The sequence below is a fragment of the Anopheles merus genome, chromosome 3R (genome assembly GCF_017562075.2).
Source record: "Anopheles merus strain MAF chromosome 3R, AmerM5.1, whole genome shotgun sequence".
Classification (NCBI taxonomy): domain Eukaryota; kingdom Metazoa; phylum Arthropoda; class Insecta; order Diptera; family Culicidae; genus Anopheles; species Anopheles merus.
Window position 1 is genome coordinate 42,863,214 of NC_054084.1, and position 20,158 is coordinate 42,883,371.

At 46.0% G+C, this 20,158-nt stretch overlaps 1 protein-coding gene across 9 annotated transcripts in view; it reads right to left on the reverse strand.

Moving 5' to 3' along the window:
* The window catches only part of LOC121595923 (protein outspread), a 199,856-nt gene extending 184,682 nt beyond the window's left edge, over positions 1-15,174 (reverse strand). For 8 of the 9 annotated variants that reach the window (XM_041920384.1, XM_041920381.1, XM_041920380.1 and 5 more), the window contains exons 1-2: positions 15,048-15,174; positions 12,260-13,246 (exon numbers count right to left, since the gene is read on the reverse strand). In XM_041920384.1, coding sequence (XP_041776318.1) covers positions 12,260-12,379 — 120 coding nt within the window. In that variant the 5' untranslated portion in view covers positions 12,380-13,246; positions 15,048-15,174. Of the gene's footprint in view, positions 1-12,259; positions 13,247-14,370; positions 14,934-15,047 lie in introns of those variants that run through there. The other variant, XM_041920377.1, reaches the window with a different exon arrangement.
* Between the last annotated feature and the right edge of the window lie 4,984 nt (positions 15,175-20,158).

Here is a 20,158-nt window from a genome sequence, read left to right on the forward strand (position 1 = left end):
GCTCCAACACACATACGTACATGGGTGAGTGGAGTAGTTTGCCCTTCACATCGAGACCCTTACACAGCGCACAAACCCTATTGCCGCATAGGCCTTTTGTGAAACCTCCCCCCCAATCCCGCCGAAAAACAGCTCCGATCGCAGTCAAAATGAAGCACAGAACCGCAACAACAACAAGAAAAAAAGTGTAAAAAGTTAAGCTCCACTGCCTTCGCATAAGTGCCATCCACCCCCCTCGTCACTCTTCCTTATTTTTCGATTTTGGAAGTGCGCGACCAGAACACGTTCCGACAGCATGATGCATTCTTCACCATTGACCTGACACCTTTCGGTATCCCGGGTGAAACGCTCCACGCTGCCGCCACGGTGGAGAAGCCCTGTAAACCCTGTACAAACTGTCCGAGCCCAAAACATATGTTCCGCTCTTGATCGTACGATCGCAAGAAGCTCTCGAGGACTGGGAAGCAACAGCTACGGAAAGGGAGTGTGGAGTTTGTAAAAAGCTTCAACCTTCCCCCTCTATACACACATTATAGAATGTGGCTGGGTAAACCGATTTTGCCGGCAAACACATTTGCCCGCTCAAAAAAGGATCTACGCTGGTCTACTGTGTGCCGTTTCATTCTCTTGTTGCTCCCTTTTCCCAAGTACGATCGGGAAAGCGGGCCCATTGCGGTCCGTCGATTGCGTAAAACGTGCGTAAACTGCCGACCGAACGAAATTATTTCGAATAAAGTTATTATCGTGTTAAGGTGCAATTGATAAATTTTTCACCCCCTCCAGTTTCGATCGATATGATTGTGTGCTGCCCGAGAGCCCGTGCCCGCCAGAAGTGCCGGCAGGGGTGATTTTGGGTGAATTATTCTGATTAAACGAAGCTTTTTGTTCCGATCGGTAGCGGTGCAGGGAAGTGAAGGCGTGTGTGCCAACCGAAAAATGAGAAAAAGAATGTTTCATTCCTTTACACCATTGGTAAAATTGTTGAAACGAAGGTAAAAACTAAGATAAAAAAGAAAACAGAAGAAAATAAAACATAAATTCTTATTCTGCGTGTTATGTTTGTTGTTGTTATGTGCTACCCCTTTCAAACATGGGGTGCCTTGCACCTCCAACTCCGGCTGTTTGAGTGTTGATTTCCATGCTTTGCCATGCTCCACTCGCTTCCCCCTTGGATCAATTGTTTCCTCCGGGGGTCAACGCTGGCGTACATGATCTGCTCTTTTTGTTTCCCTTCCATTTTTTCGGGCATTTTTACATCCCGTGCAGCAAATCGCCAACCACTTGAGTTTTAACCGTACCCCATTCTCCTCTTTCACCCTCGACCTCCAATCAGCAAACAGACCTTGCCGTTGATGTTGTTGTTGTTGCTTTGTTTCTTTTAATTGCACCAATTAATGCAATATTAAACTTAATAAGAGTTAAGTAATTACTTGTTTTGCTGGGTGGTTATGCTTATAATTCACCTTGTTAACACGGTTTAACTCAACTCCCCATCTGTGCCCCCTGTGCCGGTGTTTCGCGAGCGGAAGTGTTGTCGAAAGCGGGTACAGCAAACACACCACACGCTGGCACAGGTGGCGCGGCCTGCGTGTGCTTTGAGGTGAACTACAGTGATGGTAGAGGCATAGGGAAAAAACAACGACCCTGCACCACGTGCGGTGAACGTGTGAACATAGGGTGAGGTGGCCAACAAAAATGTTACATTTATGTGAGGATTTATTTTGGAGTGAATGCTTTTATGTGTAGTTCCGCTGCACTGAGCGTTTCGGTTTTTTTTTTCTTCTCTAAGTGCATTTCACCTTTTTGTCTGTGCCGAGGGCACAACGCCGTAAACAGTCATAATAACAGTGTATGGAGACCAGTGCATTACGATGTACATAATTTTTGAAGATGCATTATTTTTTATGAAAACAACAAATTGATTCACCATTTTTTTGCCATTTTATTGTTGTACCTTTTTAAAATGTAATTCCGTTACAAATACTCTACCAAACAGGGTTACTCAAACAAATAGACACTATCTCTTCCACTCCTAATTACCACTCCTTACGGGTCGGTATTTTCTAGCAGGGCAGTAATTAGATTACCACACACCATCCATAAATCTATCCGACCCTTATAAAAGCCCTCGTGAAGCCCAGTCGTAAACGATACCCCTTTTGCGGAGAGTAAATCACGGCGACTACGCAATTCCGACCACTTGCAGGTGCGCGATAGTGTAGAGCAAATGTCTCACCACCTACGGCAAAACACGAGATAACACAGCGAGGAAAGATCAACGCGCCAGCGATAAAACTATCATGTGACGGCGGCAAAGACAGCGACGCTCCGACCGAGATCGCGATATCAAACCGCGTCTTATCGGGTCCATCTCAGGAACATTAACACCCGAGGCGTGTTGCAATAAAATTAAAGAAATAATTAAGGACAGGACGCACCAGTACCGGCTGAAACACGAGGCGCCAATGGATGGAATTACAGTTGGATTGAAGGGCACCGAAGGTGGTTAAAAGTACCCCCAGCGAAGAATGGCACTATTTGTCACTTTCATAATGTTGATAACAGTGACGAGTAAATGAAAAATGACGTAAATTATTTAAAAGAAAACATCTACACATCAATCCAACCATTAAAAGCAAGCTGAACAAGTGTAAACCAATGCTTCACTCACTTTCTATGTAATACAAACACGTTGACAATACTGCAATGACCCAAAAAAAAAGAAAAAAAAAACATTGGCCAAAAGAAATGGAAAGGTGTGTAGCGATCGGACCATCGTCGCAGATCGATCGCAAACACAATAGCAAATGTGGCAGATAAAAATTAAACCTGGCACAACAAGAAAGAAAGAGAGAGAGAACAAAATAACACACACACAAAAACACTTCAAATAAAAAGCTACTACTCTCGAAAGAGGCAGTGAAAGAGCCAGTTGCTACGTGAAAGATGATTAATCTTCAACAAATTTCCACCACGCTTCCACGACAGGCCGTTGAGACGTTGCGCGCCGGTTGTTGCGATTGTCAGTGCCTTGCTCTGGCCGCGCTAGTCGTAAATGTTCATCTTGTGCGCGTTCCATCAGTTGAAATCATCGCAATCTCACCTCATCCTCCCCTCCGGGTGCTGCTTTCTACCTTTTTCCCGCGCTACGCTTAACGGAGTGGGTAAGTGTTGTGGCGCCTTGTGTGACGCGAAAACCGGGCCCGATACCAGCCCGGGTGAGTCAGCCCGGGCCTTAATCCCACCGGGCGGCGGCGGTGGTGGCTGCTGCTGCTGCTTGGTACCTGTGCGCCCGGGCGATGGATGATTATCGACAATTGTTGTTCACATTTGTGCACATTCATTTGTCTTCTATGTTTCGCGCTGGGAAAGCATTCGGAAAGGGCAGCATCATCTGGTCAATTCTGGGCGATACGTACGAGAGTGTGTGTATGTGTACACACATTCGTCTTCCAATTGAATCGGTTACATTGAAGGCAGCAACGAAACTGGAAAAAACGCAAACGCATCGAAGCCGGCGTGAAACCGCATCGTGTGTCTTGTTTCTTCACCCCTTTTGGAGCCACATTCCATTCTTTATCCGCGGTGGTAGGTAGTTGCAAGTGAAGAAAAGTTGTTGGTCACACCAACAGGGGCGGCATCGGCTGGCGACACACACACACACCACTCCCTCGCTCCGAATGAAATCGAACATCGATCGAAAGCTTTGTTTGGCGGCCACGAGGAGGAAAGGGAAAATGGAAAGGCCATACGGAAGATGAAGCCTTGGCAGCCGGGCCACGAGTGAGAAAACCGGCGAGAATGCATGTGTGAGGCAGTGCTGTCACTATCGAAGGTAGCTAATCTGGTTTAGTGTTACTCTACCGCTCATGCGTGTCCCGCGCAGGAGAGATCGTGCCATCGATGCACACCCAAGATGCGAAGTGCGAAAAGTGCACTGGGAGGCCGCAACGCCTCAACCCCACTCTGCCTTTGTACGAAGCGCGACATTAAGGAAGCCACAAAGTATCCTATTTCATCATAAGCACACGTCGTCTCTTCACCAATCGAACGCAGGATCTAGAGTGGCTCCTCGTCGGTGCGCATGCACCAAAGAGGTCTTCTGATCTAGGCAACCCTCACACCCAGGCGAGACGCTTCGCACGAACGCAAGAGATATCTTCGTTTTGTAGCACCCATTCGCTTCCAGTCCCAGCATCCATTCACTTTGCCTTTCCAGCCGTTTCCTCGATGTATGGATGTGTGTGCAAAAGTGCACATGATCAGGTGTGAAGTGAAGACGATTTATTATAATTTGACTATGGCGATGCAGGGACAACTTGCTGCACACGCTGGTCGCTGCTCGAAGAACCTGCCCTGGAAGCGTCGATCCAAAAGACGTTCGACGCAATGGGGAGGTGAAGGGGTGGTCTGCGAAAGGGTGAAGAATGTGTCAACCTGGCCAGACGGGAACAAATTCCCCTGTAAATTGTTGCCGATCACGACACATTCGTAGCGTGGCTTGTGAGTGCAGTGTCCCTTCCAGCAGTGTGTCTGGTCGCCGTTTTGTGTGCCCACAATTTGCTCGCACAACACTGGGTCTAGGTTTTGCGTGGATAATGGGTGTCGGATGTATTTCTACCATTTGATGATCATGTGAGACTATAAAAGGAACATTCTAGCTATCATTATCTCAATTAAGCCGCAGTGGAAAACAAGGTTGTGGTTACAATTTCGTACATGCATCCTAGTCACGGCACCAACTTCAATAAGGCGACGTTAAAAAAATAGGAATAATTTTCCTCATTGTTCACCAACTGTAAGCAAGAACCATTGCCAGCTGCGTGTGAATAATTGAAAACTCAATTTTAATAGCCGCACGACCTTTGGAGGAAGCGTAGGCGAGGGCCTTATCGTAGTCCCTCAAAACGCTGCCAACTCCGCTTCATGTTTACCGCTCTGGCACCCTCTGACGCCTGTGCCGGGTAGCTCAAAGAAGCCCTATCGGTGCCCTCCGTGTAACCATTTTTACAAGACAACTTCATACCATCGCCGCTGCATCGGTCGTTGCTTCCCTGCGCGAAGGACATACAACCCGCGGCAGCCTGCTCACATACACACACGCACCTATTGTCTCGCGCGGAGGCCAGTACATCGCCCTGCATATGAATCGGTCCGTCGCTCACGCTTATAGAGACATCAGAACCGGCCACACAGCAGAGCCACAAACGACATCAACCCACCACCGCCCAGTCATTCCGTTTGCACCGCCTTCGGCTGTGTGGGCTAGATAAGGATTATCTAGCGCGTAAAGGCAGATAACGCTAATTAAATAACTGCGCACCGAAAATAGATCCCATAAGGTCACGTTTGTTCCGTGGTGCTTGTGCGCCTGCGTACGCCAATATGGGGAAGCGTTTCTTAAGACGGAAACAACCCGATGAACGAGGGTCTCCAGTTTGCCGGAAAGCTCTCCGCAGACTTCAGATAAACCGCGCTGCAGTGACTCAAACTTTGTCTAACGAAATTTACGAGAGGGTGAGGTGGATGTTTAGTTTCTTTTAAGGGTAAGTTCGGCTAGTCGCTGTGTATTTTGGAGGGCGGAGAGAAGTGTGACGAATAGAAGCGTTGTTCTGTTGGTTGTTTGAACCGGAAAAAAGGACGGAAGACATAAAAGCACTCCTAATTTAGTGCCATATCTCTAATATTTGACAAGTTCAAGGGCAACAGAATGTTCTATGAGGAAACTATCGTGGCGGATTAGTGCTTGAGCGTACAAGTCGAACAACTGTTCACTGCCAATCAATACCTAAATTGTTTACTTATATGGCTTCATTTCTATATTTTTTGTTTCGTATTCGTCGTTTTCCACAAATAATTATGTTCATTAAGTTTTACCTAACACATTTCCGACAAAAATCATCTTAAAAATTCAAACGAAATCTTAGTAAAACATGCCTAGTTGAATTATTGCAGAAACATTCATTCGACAAAATCACAATCAAATCAACTGAAATGCCAATCTTGCTAGACTGACGGCGCCCGGATGCGTCGGCAATAAAAATTCTTTTGCCCAACCGTCATCCACCCCGATAGACAACCAGGATGGCGCAAACGCCCGCAGCCGAATAATTACTCACGCATCACTCCACGGTGGAACACGATGCTCTTGACTCATTTTCCGTCCGATTTTGCGCACTCTTTACCACACGTCAGTTAGACACTTCTACCTCCGCACGCTGCACACACAATGGGGAATTGAACTTTCTCTTTCATTTTAAACGGCGCATACAAAAAAAAAAGAAGACGACACTAACCTACGTACGAAGCAAATCGAAACCGAACGGATAGAAACATATTTTTAACGATCAGTTCAATACCTGGTTCGGTTGAAGCTGTTGGTGGCGCAAGGAAGAGAAGGGCGAAAAACACCTATGCTCAACCATTTGAAAAAAAGCATTCAAGAAAAGAGCGCACACACACATACACACGCAGAAAGCGTTGCCCCATCAAAAACACATCATCACGGCAGGGAGAAGCGGCTTAAGAGGCATTTTTGACCGAAGAACAACAATCACATTCCAACGGTGTCGTGAGGGCGAAGAGATGATGACGGAGCGCGCTCCGATGGCAGTCAATGGCTCCTGGCCACGTGTCTACGTGTGTGCCGCCCGCTTACATGTGCGTATGCTTTGTGTGCCGAGACGCCACCAGTACCTTTCCCTTTTGGTGTGCATCTTTCCCTCGCGGTAGACAGTTCATTGCTCCCATCGATCGCGGGTAGTGTACTGGCTTGCGAACTCCGAGCAGCTGGAGATGGGTTGCTGGGTTATGCTCTGGAGCGAGAAAGGAGGGACCGCATGCCTACGCACAAAACCGTGCAGGTTGCATGTGAAATCAAGGTTAATCGAATCATGCAAAAGTGGTTGTTGTTGTGGCACAAGCGGACGCAGTGCATAAAGGCTGATAGTTAACGATTCGATTTGGAATTGTTTAAATGCTTTTACTGGCATTGTTTTTCATAAATTTCAGCAATACTGATGCTGATAAGTACGTACTGAAATACATTTCGAGAACATGAATTTTGGAAACAAATGACAACATCCTTTAATCCACGAATCAGCGAAATTAATTCATAAAAACGGCAAACGATCGACAGGGCAGGCCGAAAAAGAGTAGAGAAAGCAATCAACACCTACAGGCACGATAGCACGATTATCTTTAGGCCGCTCATCATCAAAAGCTCATCGTGACTTGTCGAAGCGCTCGTCATCACTCCTCCCGTGGCCCGAGACTAACCAAAACAAATAGGTATTGACGACAATATCGCGCTGAAAAACGACGACCGAGCACTTTCTACGTGAAAGCAAAAGCAAAAATCTAATGCCGACCACAGCGAGCTGCGTGCCAATAATTAGAAAATCCCATAAAAAATGTTTTGCCGTGCAATAATAAAAGCAAAAAACCCGCGGCACCAAGCTTAAACGGCAGTCCAGGGAAGGGAGGGCTGCCACAGGGAGCAGCACATATTCGCAATGAAAGTGAAACAACCCGCAGCGTTCCCGTGAACGTGTAGACACACAGAGCAGTCGTAACGACAGGCCGTTAAAGGAAGCCAGCATTCACGCACACACACACACACAGGAACTAAGCACCAGGAAAAAGACGAAGGCAAAAACACACAATTTTATATCGGCGGAAATATTCGCACCGTGGCCACGCGCATTCCGATGCGGTCAGTTTCGCGAACTTGCGCCGATCGGGGAAAGCAGTCCGTGGCTTGCCGCTCGTACTTTCCGCTTCCGGAATGCCCGGGGTCCGCGGGGTGTCGGTGTCTTTGAGGGTCACTCGCGGTGAACGAACGTGCGATGAAATGTTCCATTGATCGGGTTTTGGCAATGCCGCGCAAAACCGCGCTATTCCATCATTATTCGATGAGGAAATGCGTTTTTTCGGTTGAACAGTTTGATACGAATACGCGCTGGTTCATTGCACAGAACAACGCACGCATGCCCTTTTTATGGCCGGTGCTTTCGGTGAAGGAAACCCTTCTTTTCTGTTTGCACAAAAACAGCAGTTGGACTTGAGCTTTGTTTTATTTCCTTTGCCAGGCTTTTGTTCTTCGCAACGCGTTGCGGAAATTGAAAAATTAACAGCTGTTGAAAAGGCTGCTTTCAACCCTTTCGCGCTTGACCAGAGGGTGGTATGGAGCAAGCTAAACGGAGTATCTGGATGCTGGCTTTTTTCACTTATTTACCTTTCCCATTTTGGTTAAAGCCATTTGCGCCCAAGAAGCGCCCGAACACCCGTGGGCTTCTGGGCGTTTGAGGCGAACTGCCGCCGACAAGGTGGTTTGTTTTAATGCTTGTTTGAGAGTCTTTTTTGCGTTTGCGTTCTTGAATCGATGCCGCCCAAAAGCAACCGAAAGGACGCAATAGGGAGTGTTGTAAATTGGAAAAGGTGTGCAGCTCAAATAAAAGAAACACACAAAAAACGTCAGTTGCGATCGAACCCAAAGTGGCAAGCGAACGTTAATTGAGTAACGAAACGGAAAACGTAAAGAATAATCAAGATGCAGACGTAAACATCTCGCAAGTTTTACATCCACGGCTTGGAGCTTTACATTATATTGTTAGCTGCACAGTTGAAACTCAAACGAAAGAAAAAATGGACCCAAAATTTGTAATGGAACTATTTCACACCACATTCTTTCGGAGAAGTTCAAAAGTCTGTGTCATTGCGGCTTATGCGACCGGTACGAGACCTCGATTAGCTTTCGCAACTGCACCACTCGATCGGTGCACTAAAACAACGACTTTTATGTCTCTAGCAACTCGCCAGCTTACCCAGCAGCGGGACAGCGAACAATCGCCAACCGGTGCAATATCCCAACCAGCTCCCCAGTTGTGCGATTGCGCGCGATCCAAATCGAATCGGTTTTGGAATTCCCTTCCCACACGAAACTTCAACACGTGTAGCACAACATTCGACGCTTTAAAAGCATTGGCCCTAGGTTCGAGACCCTTGCAGCACGGCAGCAACCGTTGCGGTGGTGGTGATGCTGTGACCCTTTTGGTTTTGCCTCCAACTCGATCGATCGCAACATTCCATCAATTTTTCTGGCCACGCGCGCACATGTGAGTGAGCAATAGGAAGTGTGTGTATAAGTGTGGCGGGTTCAACTTTCCTGCCATTCGGTGCCACACGGTGTGCCTTTTGCCTCGACCGTGAACGGTAAGCGGCGAGCGCACGCCATTTCACACCATACACTGCACCACCCGTGACACCCAACCCGGGCAATATCAGCCGACGCAAGCGAACGCGAGGTCTCAAGTTCACTCGATTTCATCAGCTTCCTCCATCATCATCACGAACCGCGAGCCACAGCCGGACCGAGCGAATTAGGTACTTCGCTGCAGTGGTCTTCGGTGGGTTCGATTGGTTACTTTTAGGTGATAAACGTAACCGGTGACGATCACCGTTATTAGGCCGGTTTCCGGTGCGAGCTAGGGTGTAGAATAAACGAATAGATGGATAGATGAGAGAAACTAAAATCGGTGCCGTACCATTCTCGAATCCGAAAGCAGGTTACCGATGTTTGCCTCCAGCGCCTAGATCTCCGCGTAGTGACCCGACAGAGCTTGTGTGCGAGTGAATATGGCAACGTTATTAGGGCATCAGTGTGTGAGACCCACATCGGGAGACACAGACTCCCCCTGATACAAGGCGAAAGGGATTTTGGGGTCAGACATTGGTAAGCTACAGCATCGCCTAGGCAAGATATTCGGGTTTAACAGTCCCTAATCAGAAGTGGGAAACTTGGACCTTCTTAGTATACAACACAATATTTCCAACATCTTCAAAAGTGCCTATTATCATTGTCGGAATAGACCACTTGTGTACATTGCTCATCTCATTCCCGAAATCATTCCAAACGCTCAAGAATTCACCTCCAGCAACTTCAAACTTCCTCTGGGGCACACAGCATCTCCCAAAGCTGCACGCAACTGCGTGGCGTCGGTGCGACTTCGTCAACATGTTGCCGAAACCGATCTTGCTGTTCGGTTGTGAGTGAGGTAAAGAGAATTCGTTGGTGATTCTCCGTTGCCGAAAATATCTTCAAAACAAGCACCCAGCTCCAAACCCGACACACCTGTACCACACGTTGTCGCCGTTCGAGAATTCGCGGAGCAAAGAACCAACACCGAAAGAGATCGGAAAACGTAACGTCCCAAAATGCGGTGTCCCGCTAGCTCTCGAACCAGCCAGCCCCGAAGCCTTGAACGGTTCAACAAAACATCTTAGGTCCAAAGTGCTCTCGCTCGTCTCGAGTTCGGTGTTACGCGCTGTGTTTTTCTTTTCTTCCCAAGAGTGACTGTTATATTTGTAACAGCGACCACAGTGCGCCCGTATGTGGTGGTGTGGTCATCGACGTTGTCTTCCAATTTCTTTCCCCGCCCATCGATTGGTTTCGGTCAAGCAGTTTTGGGGAGGTTTTTCAGTTTGTCCCAGGAGGAGAGTTTTGGAAGCTGTTTTTTGCATAAATTATGCTTCAACCAGGCCCTGCCGGATCTCCTGGGTGCTCCTTCACGTTGTCCAGAGTGGTGACTGGCTTGCCTTTGAGAGCGTCTCAAGATCAATCCACAGAGCGTGTGGAGTGTGCTGTGAAGCATATTTTCCAGTGCTGGCGCATCGAGGTCAGCTGGCCAGTCTGCTCCATGGCCCTGACATCTCGGCGCTTTGGACATGTCAGCGTTCTGCGCACACACTACCGGGCCGGTCGAGCCGATCCTTTCCACACTCGATCGCGATGTGAATTCACAACCTTCTGACCTTACCCGAGCTCCCTTTCGGGGTACTCAAACCATTCCTACGGGCAACACTGGCAAAGGTGAACGAAAGCAAAAGATCGGTCAGTAAGGCGCGTCCCTACTCGAATAAGATCGCGGGTCACCGATCACCGAGCCCTAGCGATGCAAAAGAATTTCTCCACCATGCAACAAGGCAGGCAGTGTTGGATGGTGGAACTGTTGGAATATCACGCGCGCACGTCCCGATTACATACATCCGCGTACGTACAGTTTGCTCCGCCAGCAGAACCTCGCGAAATAATCTCACAGTCACCAATCTGTGTGCCATGGGTCACCCAACCCAATCTCGTTTTGGCACTCGTGCAACCGCAGTGCCGTGTGTACTCGATCGTTAACAATTTCAATAACATCCGCCCGTTCCCCCGGTCTTTGGCGGACGTGTTCTGGCCGCATCGTCGGTCAACCAATTATGTGCAGCAAATAATGTTCTTCTCGGTTTGTGGAAGTACGATTTTTGAAGGGTAGCCGCCCTTAAAACAGGAATACGTGCATACGTCGAGGTCGTGGGACGTTGTGGCACGTCGCAAACCCGGCCACAAGCGTGAAAACGACGTGTGGAATGAAGCAATAATTTATGAACAAAATTATAATTAAATTTTGTGAAGTTACAACATCCCCCAGCACCGAGATGACATCATGCGTGTGTGCTGTACCGAAGAGAACGCATTTCGTAATGCAGTTGTTCCCAAACATGGAAAGGGCTCAAAATATGGATGGGGAGACACGCCGACACCAGATGGCAATCATCTGGGCGAGCTGGTTTCAATCGGCCATAAATCAATTGCCTAATCATTCGCCCACAACCAATAGGGCGTACGTGGTGGGGGGGGGGGGGGACGTGGTGCTATTCACCACTTTTAGGGGGTTTATAGAGTCAGTTTTCGGGAGCACTGTGCCGCTTGCAATGCGATACCAAATGCGATGCGCTTTTGTGATAAATGACGTGGATTAAAATGAACCACGGCAAAGCGCCACAAGAAAGATAACTCTTATCACTAACTTGTTCGGCCCGTCTATCGTTGAAATTACGGGACGGTTTCAAAGTTGAACGTGAACAAAATAAATTCTCATTAATCGAGTCGTTTCGTCGCAAACATAAAATGGGGTTTTTCCTGAGTTCCCCAGAAAAAAAACAGCAAACGAAATCTGCATTTGCAATGCATTCCCACACCTTCCAGCAGCTGCGAACAACAGCTACAACGGCTGCCGCAAATATGCATCTGCATATGTGCAACCAACCACACCTACCCACCGGTCCACACCCACACACACAGTAAAAGCAAACGACAAATGCGCCCAAAAGACAAACCCCTGCAACTGCACGCCACAGATTTTGGGGATTTGGAAGTACCGAAGGGACAAACGAAGAGACAAAAAAAAACAACAACAAAAAATGAACCTAAACTTACCCGATTGCATTCCAGGGCGGCGGCACTATGCTCCTCCCGCTGGCGGAAACAGTGCGTGCATTTGCTCTTGTTGAAGATGTTCGGCGAAAATTTACGACACTCGATGTTGCGGCTGCCCATGTTTACTGAAATTATTTCTTTAACGATCTGTCGCAAAAGGATGAATCACAAACAGAAACCGAAAACACACATCCACACCGACAGGCAGGGAATCAAGAGAAGGGACACACAAACCAAAAAACACCTTCTCTTACGCACACATTCACCTTTGAAAACAAAAAAATAGCACAAAATTCACGGCGCAAATTTCCACTCTCTATTTTTTTTGCTTTAATTCGCGCGCGCGTTATTTAATTCCATTCCACTGCGGTGAGAAAGATTTTCGATTTTCAATCACTTTTTTGCGATGTTTGAAAGATGCAAGGTCACACAGACACACGCGGAGACACTCCAGAGAGCAAGGTTCGAAAACCTTCTCGCGCCCCCGGTTTAGGCGATCGTACACTGCATCGGCTGCATTACACGATGCATTGTGATGGATGTTCCCACCCCCCTTGTGGGAAGGGGAGGGTCAGTTATCGTTAGGTGGGATGTCTACACTTTCTTTGTATTTTTTTTTTATTTATTTCACTTTACTTAATTGCCATCTCCCTGATGGGAGATCGGTTGTAGATCGATTTTATTCACACACAAAAACACACACTTTTTCGGTAATTTTTGGTTCTCACTCGAACAGAACGATGCTACAGAGACGATGAATTATTCTTCTCTTGATGATTGAATACACTTGCAAACCGCACACAAACACTCACTCAATTACGCTCAATAAGGCGTTTCGCAATGATAGCGAGCTGTTTCCAGGTGCACTTTTCATTCGCTTTTCTTCAATTTTTTTATTTGCATACACACCACATGCACTCGGTGCAACGAAAGGTCCTACGGCAGACTGAATGCACCTGGGTTGCACCCCAAACCTGTTGTTTTGCACTAATTGAAGAAAAAAAAATAAATTATTAATTCTTCTGCACATCCTGCTGTAGTATCAATTTTTTATGTTTTTTTTTGCGTTGGATTATTTGGGGAAAGCTGGCGCAATTGACACTCCACTTTTCCACAATCGCTAGAAACGATCGCGCTCAAATACGCTCGCTTTTATGGCCGGCAATCATTTTTGGGGCAAATTGTTTTCCATTCTTCAGCGCAAAAAAAAACAACAACAACAACCAAACCCAAAACAAAACACAATGGAAGATAGACTTGAAATTGTTTTGATTGCAAGTATGTTACTTTGCTGTGGGGTTTCCTTCTCAACATTTCACATTGCTGCTTATTATTACTCTACTCATCGTAGCACGTGAGCAGCGGTGAGGCCAACAAAACACTCCATTATCAGGTTGCTGATCGAACGGAAAAGAAATCACAATGTTATTGGGGTAGTTTTTTTTATTGCCTCTTGTGGTAAGCTTGAATTTGCTTTGGTTTTGATACTGTTTGATCATCTGAGTTCGTTTCACTGTATGCTCCCCGTTTTGGCAGGTGTGTGTTTGCGATCGAACAAACGTGGCCGGCACGGCATCTACTGCTTGAAGTTGTTGCGAAGGTATCGTGTTTCACAAGGAACTTTGTTTAATTTTTCATAAAGCTAAATCGAATGACAATTTTATAGAAAAACAAACAATAAGCAAGAAATCAACTTTAAAGAAGCTCTCGCTAAACGTCAATTTGTACATCAAAGACTGCCTAGGCTTTCAACCCGGCTCAATTTAAACCAATAAATAATGCATTCCATTGCGGTGCATCAACGCACACACACACACAGTCTCTCTAATCCAAACCGCACTGCATCCCAAGAGATGCTGCTGAAAAATAAATGAAAACAAATTGTACACCCTCGTGATCGCTGACGGTCGGATGAAGAACATAACAATAAAGTCGACACACCACCAAAAACGCAATTCTCCTTCACACACATCCGCACAAAGGCACACACGTACGTACGCACACAGCAACACATTTCGTTCAACCTCAGCTTCCAGCTCAACCATGTCGCGTTGCGTATACGCTACACCACCAACACTCACACTGGGGCCAAGAACGTTTTGTTTACCCACACGCACACGCAACCGCAAGTCCGGACAGCTCGATCGCTACGCACACCAGTCGACCCAGCTCGTGCTACGGCAGCAGCAACAGCAGCAGCAGCAACAGCAGCAGCAGCAACAACACAACAAAATGCTCGCAAGTGAAGATCAGCAGGAAACGTACAACAACAACAACAACGAAACATCAAAATCGTATGCACCATGTCAAGACACTTGTGCTCACGTGCACGCACGAACGTTGCACACTGCGGTGCGATTGCACCCGAGGTTACTGGTTGCTGGCGTACTGGGGAAGAATGCGATACGATCACCGGTGATTGTTGTTGGTAAGACTGGTACAGCTCGGGCAGCGTTAAACGACAGGTTGATTTCACAACGTTCGCATGGAGTTCACAAGCCGTGGTTGAATCATTTCTACAAAATATGCACTGTTCTCAAATACACCAAATTTGTGACACATTTCGTTCCTCACTAAAGCTAATGATTGCTTTCCCGATTGGCTTCAAACAATTATTTTTTGTAAGAAATTGTACACCCTGCATTTGTATTTCATTGCTTGAGATTTAGAAAACAAAAACACAAACACACTACTTGCCTCCTGGTTTTCTTTCGCTTAAAATCACTGGGCCAGTTGAGGTACACAAACAAAAACAATTCCAACTGCGAACTGTGAAATGGTTTCGCACCGTGTAGTAACCTGCTTGCAGAAACAGTAAACAATCCGTACACTGCAAAAGGCTACGTTGGTGTAGTTAGTACTTTATCTTGACGCGCGCGCACTCGACAGAAACGCACACCCGACCGACGTCGTTGAGAGCTAAAATTTTTTTAACCCGCAATGTGGCCGGATCTTTAAAGTGAAGCAAAGAGAGCCGATCGAGCCACTCAAATTGCATTTGTTTCGCTCTCAAACCGTTGTAAAAGTCTCTCACACTTTGCATTACGAAAAGTGAGCACGGAACTGCGACGCAAAGATAGTAGAGAGAAAGGGAGAGATGAAAAAACCTGCTCAACCACTCACACTTATCTCTGTCCTTCGTTCAAATTTGCCGACTGTTCTTTTGCTTACGGTTGAGCGTAACAACAAAAGTTGCTCAAAGTAGCAGGGAACGCTCCAACTTAACTAATGTTCGCTCAGTGTACGCTACACTCAGCAACGCTCTGAGCAAGGGTCTGAATAGATGATCTGCTGGTGTGCCAACATAACATAGCTATTTTCACCACATAGTCTAAACACTAGAGCATTTTTCGCCACATTTATATAGTTAAAGGGAAAATTCTGATTGGAGATAGTAAAACTTACTCTGAAAACAATACATCCTGAAAAAAATCTACATTTGAAGTCTAAGAGATCGCTTAAAAAACTGTTGTTATAGCTATAAGACATTATAGCTTCGCGGAAAAAAATAAGAAACTTAAATGAATTCCATGAACTTCAAAAAGCATTATTAATTTTGCTTGAATACGCATAACTGATCAAATAAATCCTCAAATTACTGAGAAATTATTATTTTCAACACCAATTACTATCAGGTCCCATATTTCAGTTAAGGAAGAAATTTCTTTAAATTTGGCTTCTTTTATCTAAAACTGATTTGTAGAAAAATATTATAATCAACAAAAACCACTGTGGAAGGTGTTCTTATACTCAAACAGGGATTGACTCAGGATGTTGGTGAGTGTTTTGTCAACTGGGAATTATATCTCTCTCGGTTCTCAGTGCTGAGGCTGCGGTGCTGGCTCTACACCTTTCATCAGTATATTCAAGTCTTTCTAGGTATAATAAAATTGCTATTTTGGGATTAATATTTTCTCTCGATTTTTTATCCTGAAATAAAATGACGATCCCCGTAATTTATGAAATATTATTTCGTTTTACAAAATTATTTTGTGTATTTTTCATACTCTACTTTCTTTTCGGAGGAATTTCAAAAGTGTGTTTTCTAAATATTAAGTGCAATGAAAAACGAAAACAGCAACATTAACTATCGTGAAATGCTAATGTTATTCATAACAAACCATGTTACTATAACAAAAATAACAATGTTATAATAAAAGATGGGCCGGTCTGGTGGTACAGTCGTCAACTCGTACGAAGTAACTACATGCCCGTCATGGGTTCAAGTCCCGAATAGACCGTGCCGCCATACGTAGGACTGACTATCCTGCTATGGTAATAAAAAGTCACTGAAAGCCAAGCTCACTTCACTAGTGGGTACAGGCAGGCCTTGACCGACAGCGGTTGTTGCGCCAAAGAAGAAGAAGAATAAAAGATATTTGAGAATCAGAACACGATCTCAAGACAGTGAAATACAGATCCGGACTCGTACATACTCGCCGGTGTCGACCAGAATTGGGTAGTTAAATACGAAGTCTAATGCAGTTTTTTAGAACCAAAATCGAAGTGGATCTACAGCTGCATTCTGGATTATCCATCACTACCACTTGCTGCTAGTAAATACTGTTTGTAAATTAATACATGATATCTTCTTCCTTTTCTTCTTTTTTGCACAACAACCGCAATCGGTCAAAGACACTTACGAGCTTGCCTATCTATGACTTGTTGGTCTATGCATAGGCTGCATTAGTCCACTTGTAGGTTAGTCCTGATTATGCGCGGGGCTTGGTTCATACGGAACATTGTGTTCTCATCATTAATAAATCGGTATGTCATTGTCCTAGTCCTTTGGTCCACATCTATTAAAGTTTGTTTTCGAGTTTAAATTATCAATATTTATTATTTATGTTGATGACATAAGGTTTTCAAAGAATTACAGTAACATATTTTACAGGGTTTTCCAAGTCAGTCTGTGAATGTAAACATTGTTATTCACCGCGTACTAGATATTAATCCACATCAATCTGATATTTCATTTTCATCATCATAATTTTTTATTTCCTCAGCATGATTTTCAACACATCTCAATCTGGATTGAGTTTGACAGTACTTTGTGATGCGTTGAAAATCATTTGTAAAAACTGAAATTTTATTCTGAAGCAAATACACCATTTCAAAGGTGTTGAAAAACATCTTGGAGACGGTGAATAATTATATGCACATTCGAAAGTCACTTGGAAAACCCTGCAATACTAGATAAACAACAGCAAAACTTCGGGTTAAATCATGTCTTTCGATTTTCTTCTTCCGGTACACGCTCACTCTGCGTTTATACAACGGTGTAAAGTTCCGATAAAGAAATGGGTGCGATCGCCACATGGATCTACCATGAACGCATTCTCATTATGCAACGATTGATTGTGCTGATGCTAAGACTTGTTAAAGGTTCATAAAATAACCGACTAAAAATTGCTAAAGGAGATAAATGAGATAACTCTCGTTGACTAGTCAAAAGCTAAAAAGACTTTCCAAAAAATCGAAAGCAAACAGCAAAATGTCTATTCTAAGCTTAAAAAATGGCAGAAGTTGTTTGAAGAATTAATGGATTTACACATGTTTCTATTTTTCTATCACATCTCACTTCTTTGTTACAATCCTTACTTCCTAATGGTAAGAGTATTCTATTCTCAGCTGAATGGAAGTTCCTCTCACTTGACACACTCAATATTCATCTCCAGCAGCATCCGCCAGAACAAGCGGCAAAACACAAAAAACCACATCCCGCTGGTACAAGATCTTATCATCCGCTTCTGAACAATATATTAATCCCCGTTAAGCTTATCATCGCCACTTACGCGAATCGTCAATTTCTTTGCCACCTTGTTGCACTTTCTTACTCTCCTTCCTTGCTCCCCCGCCTCACCATTCTCGCAATATATACTTTGCCATCGAAAACACGGCACGATAATTCATCCTTCAATCACAGCACGATCTAGTGGCTGACGGTACTTCTGGCGTGGCAAACGGCGGGCAGGATCGCGAGGCGTAATAGAAAAGTTGACGAACACGGCGAAAGGAAACCTCTGCACCGGGAAACGGCAGAGAAAGACGGACAGAGAGAAGAAGAGAAAAAAAATACTCTCGTACAAGCAGAAGCGTCATTGATGGAAAGATTTATTGCAGGGTACGGTGGCATCCCTCATCTCATGCCGAAGCCGTCGCCTTCAGCGCCATTCTGCCTGCGAATGGTTTGATTTGACAATCCATTCCTTGTCTTCCTTTCCTGCCCTACCCACCCTGCGCCAGAGTTTACACCAGTAGCCAGAGTAACATTCTTGCCATCGTACGGGAGCACCTCCGGGTAGCGTAAGAATCCCAGCCGTCGAGAATGTTGTTCCCGTGTCCAGGGCGATGCAGCTTGTCAGATTAGTTGCAACATACTGGCGCAACGGGGTCGTGAGGGGACACGCGCGTGCCCACACTCATGCCCCCCCTTCAGCTTCTCTCATACGCATTCGGTAGCTTCCGCATCGTCAGCGTTGTTCCGAGCATGGAATGGGTTCAAATTGTTCTCCAATTGCACCTCCTTTTCCCCCTCAGCGTCAGCGATGCAACTCCAGTAGCGATGATAAAGTCAAAGCAGCATCCTTCTGCTCCACCGACAGAAGCCTTCAAGTGAGTTCTAATGGAGTCAGAAATATGAGGGGGTCTAGAATACCAGCGACCTTCTCCCCCTTTACATCGAGGCTCAAGATCGAACTGTCTTATCTGGTCGGTGTGTGTATGTGTGTCGAAGCAAGATTGCATGGAATCTCTTCCTGCTCCGCGGGGACCACCATTGTCCGGCGCGAATGATGAATGATGTAATCTTGTGTAAAAGGAGGAAATGTAAACCGATTCCTTTGGAGCTTGGAGGTATGCAGGCAACGGCCACCGGGACCGGGCATCCTCAAGTAGCATCGCGGATGGAATCTCGCGTATGCGACCTTCTCCTCCGTCGCCGGTGGACAACTTCGAACCAGAGAGCGCATCGAGAATGTTTCCTACCTGAAAGCTCCTACCGTGTTTTACCTAAATGCATTGAAAAGCAACACAAAAAAAACACACACACACACAGAACCTAACGAAAGAACGCGAGCGACCCGCTTCTTTTGACGATACGATCGAAAACCGACCCGACCCGGGTTCCGGACAACCGATCGGATCGATAGCCCGCGAAAGGTTCGTAATTCATCGCAATGGACCTGTCGTGCCTCTTGCGGTACAGTGTTTGCAAAACGAGCAGGTTTCCACAACGGGACTTTCGTCTTGGGCTCGGGAGCCTTACCGGGGTGGTGGTTTGGGCGGTTGTTAATCTCCCTGGCTGCTCAGCTTCCAGAGTTTCACCTCCGAAAAATGGTTGTCCGTGCGCTTCAAACGCACGATCCGTGCTTCCCGTTTGATGTTCCATCAGCGTCCAGGTTGGACATCCTCGCGACAAGCGAGACACATACATACATACACCACACACACACATGGAAGATGTCCGTGGGATTGATAAGCCCCGGCAGAACTTGGTCAGTAATTCATTGTGGACCACGGACAGCCTCAACTGCCTCTCACGATCTAACCCCGATGCGTGGGTCCGATTCAGGTGCCAGGAGACGGACTGGACAGTTTGTTGGCCGGCGTTCACATGCACACGATCGCTCTCGTGCGTAATCAACGGTGTACGATCTTGGGACATAATTCACCCTGACCCGTTCCGGCGAGTGCTGGGCGAGGGCGCTTATCTCTTCGATTCGTTTTGCAGCTTGGGGAGAGTCGTTAGGGGAGGCGGGGTAGGAAAAGTTGCAACTATGCGCGTGTGTTTGTACATTCAAATCGATTTCAAATCCACTTGCTACCTGTTGCCGCATCCAGGCCACATTCAACAGTCTCTTCCCCTGGAACAATTTCTTCCACATCGTCAAGCAGTTG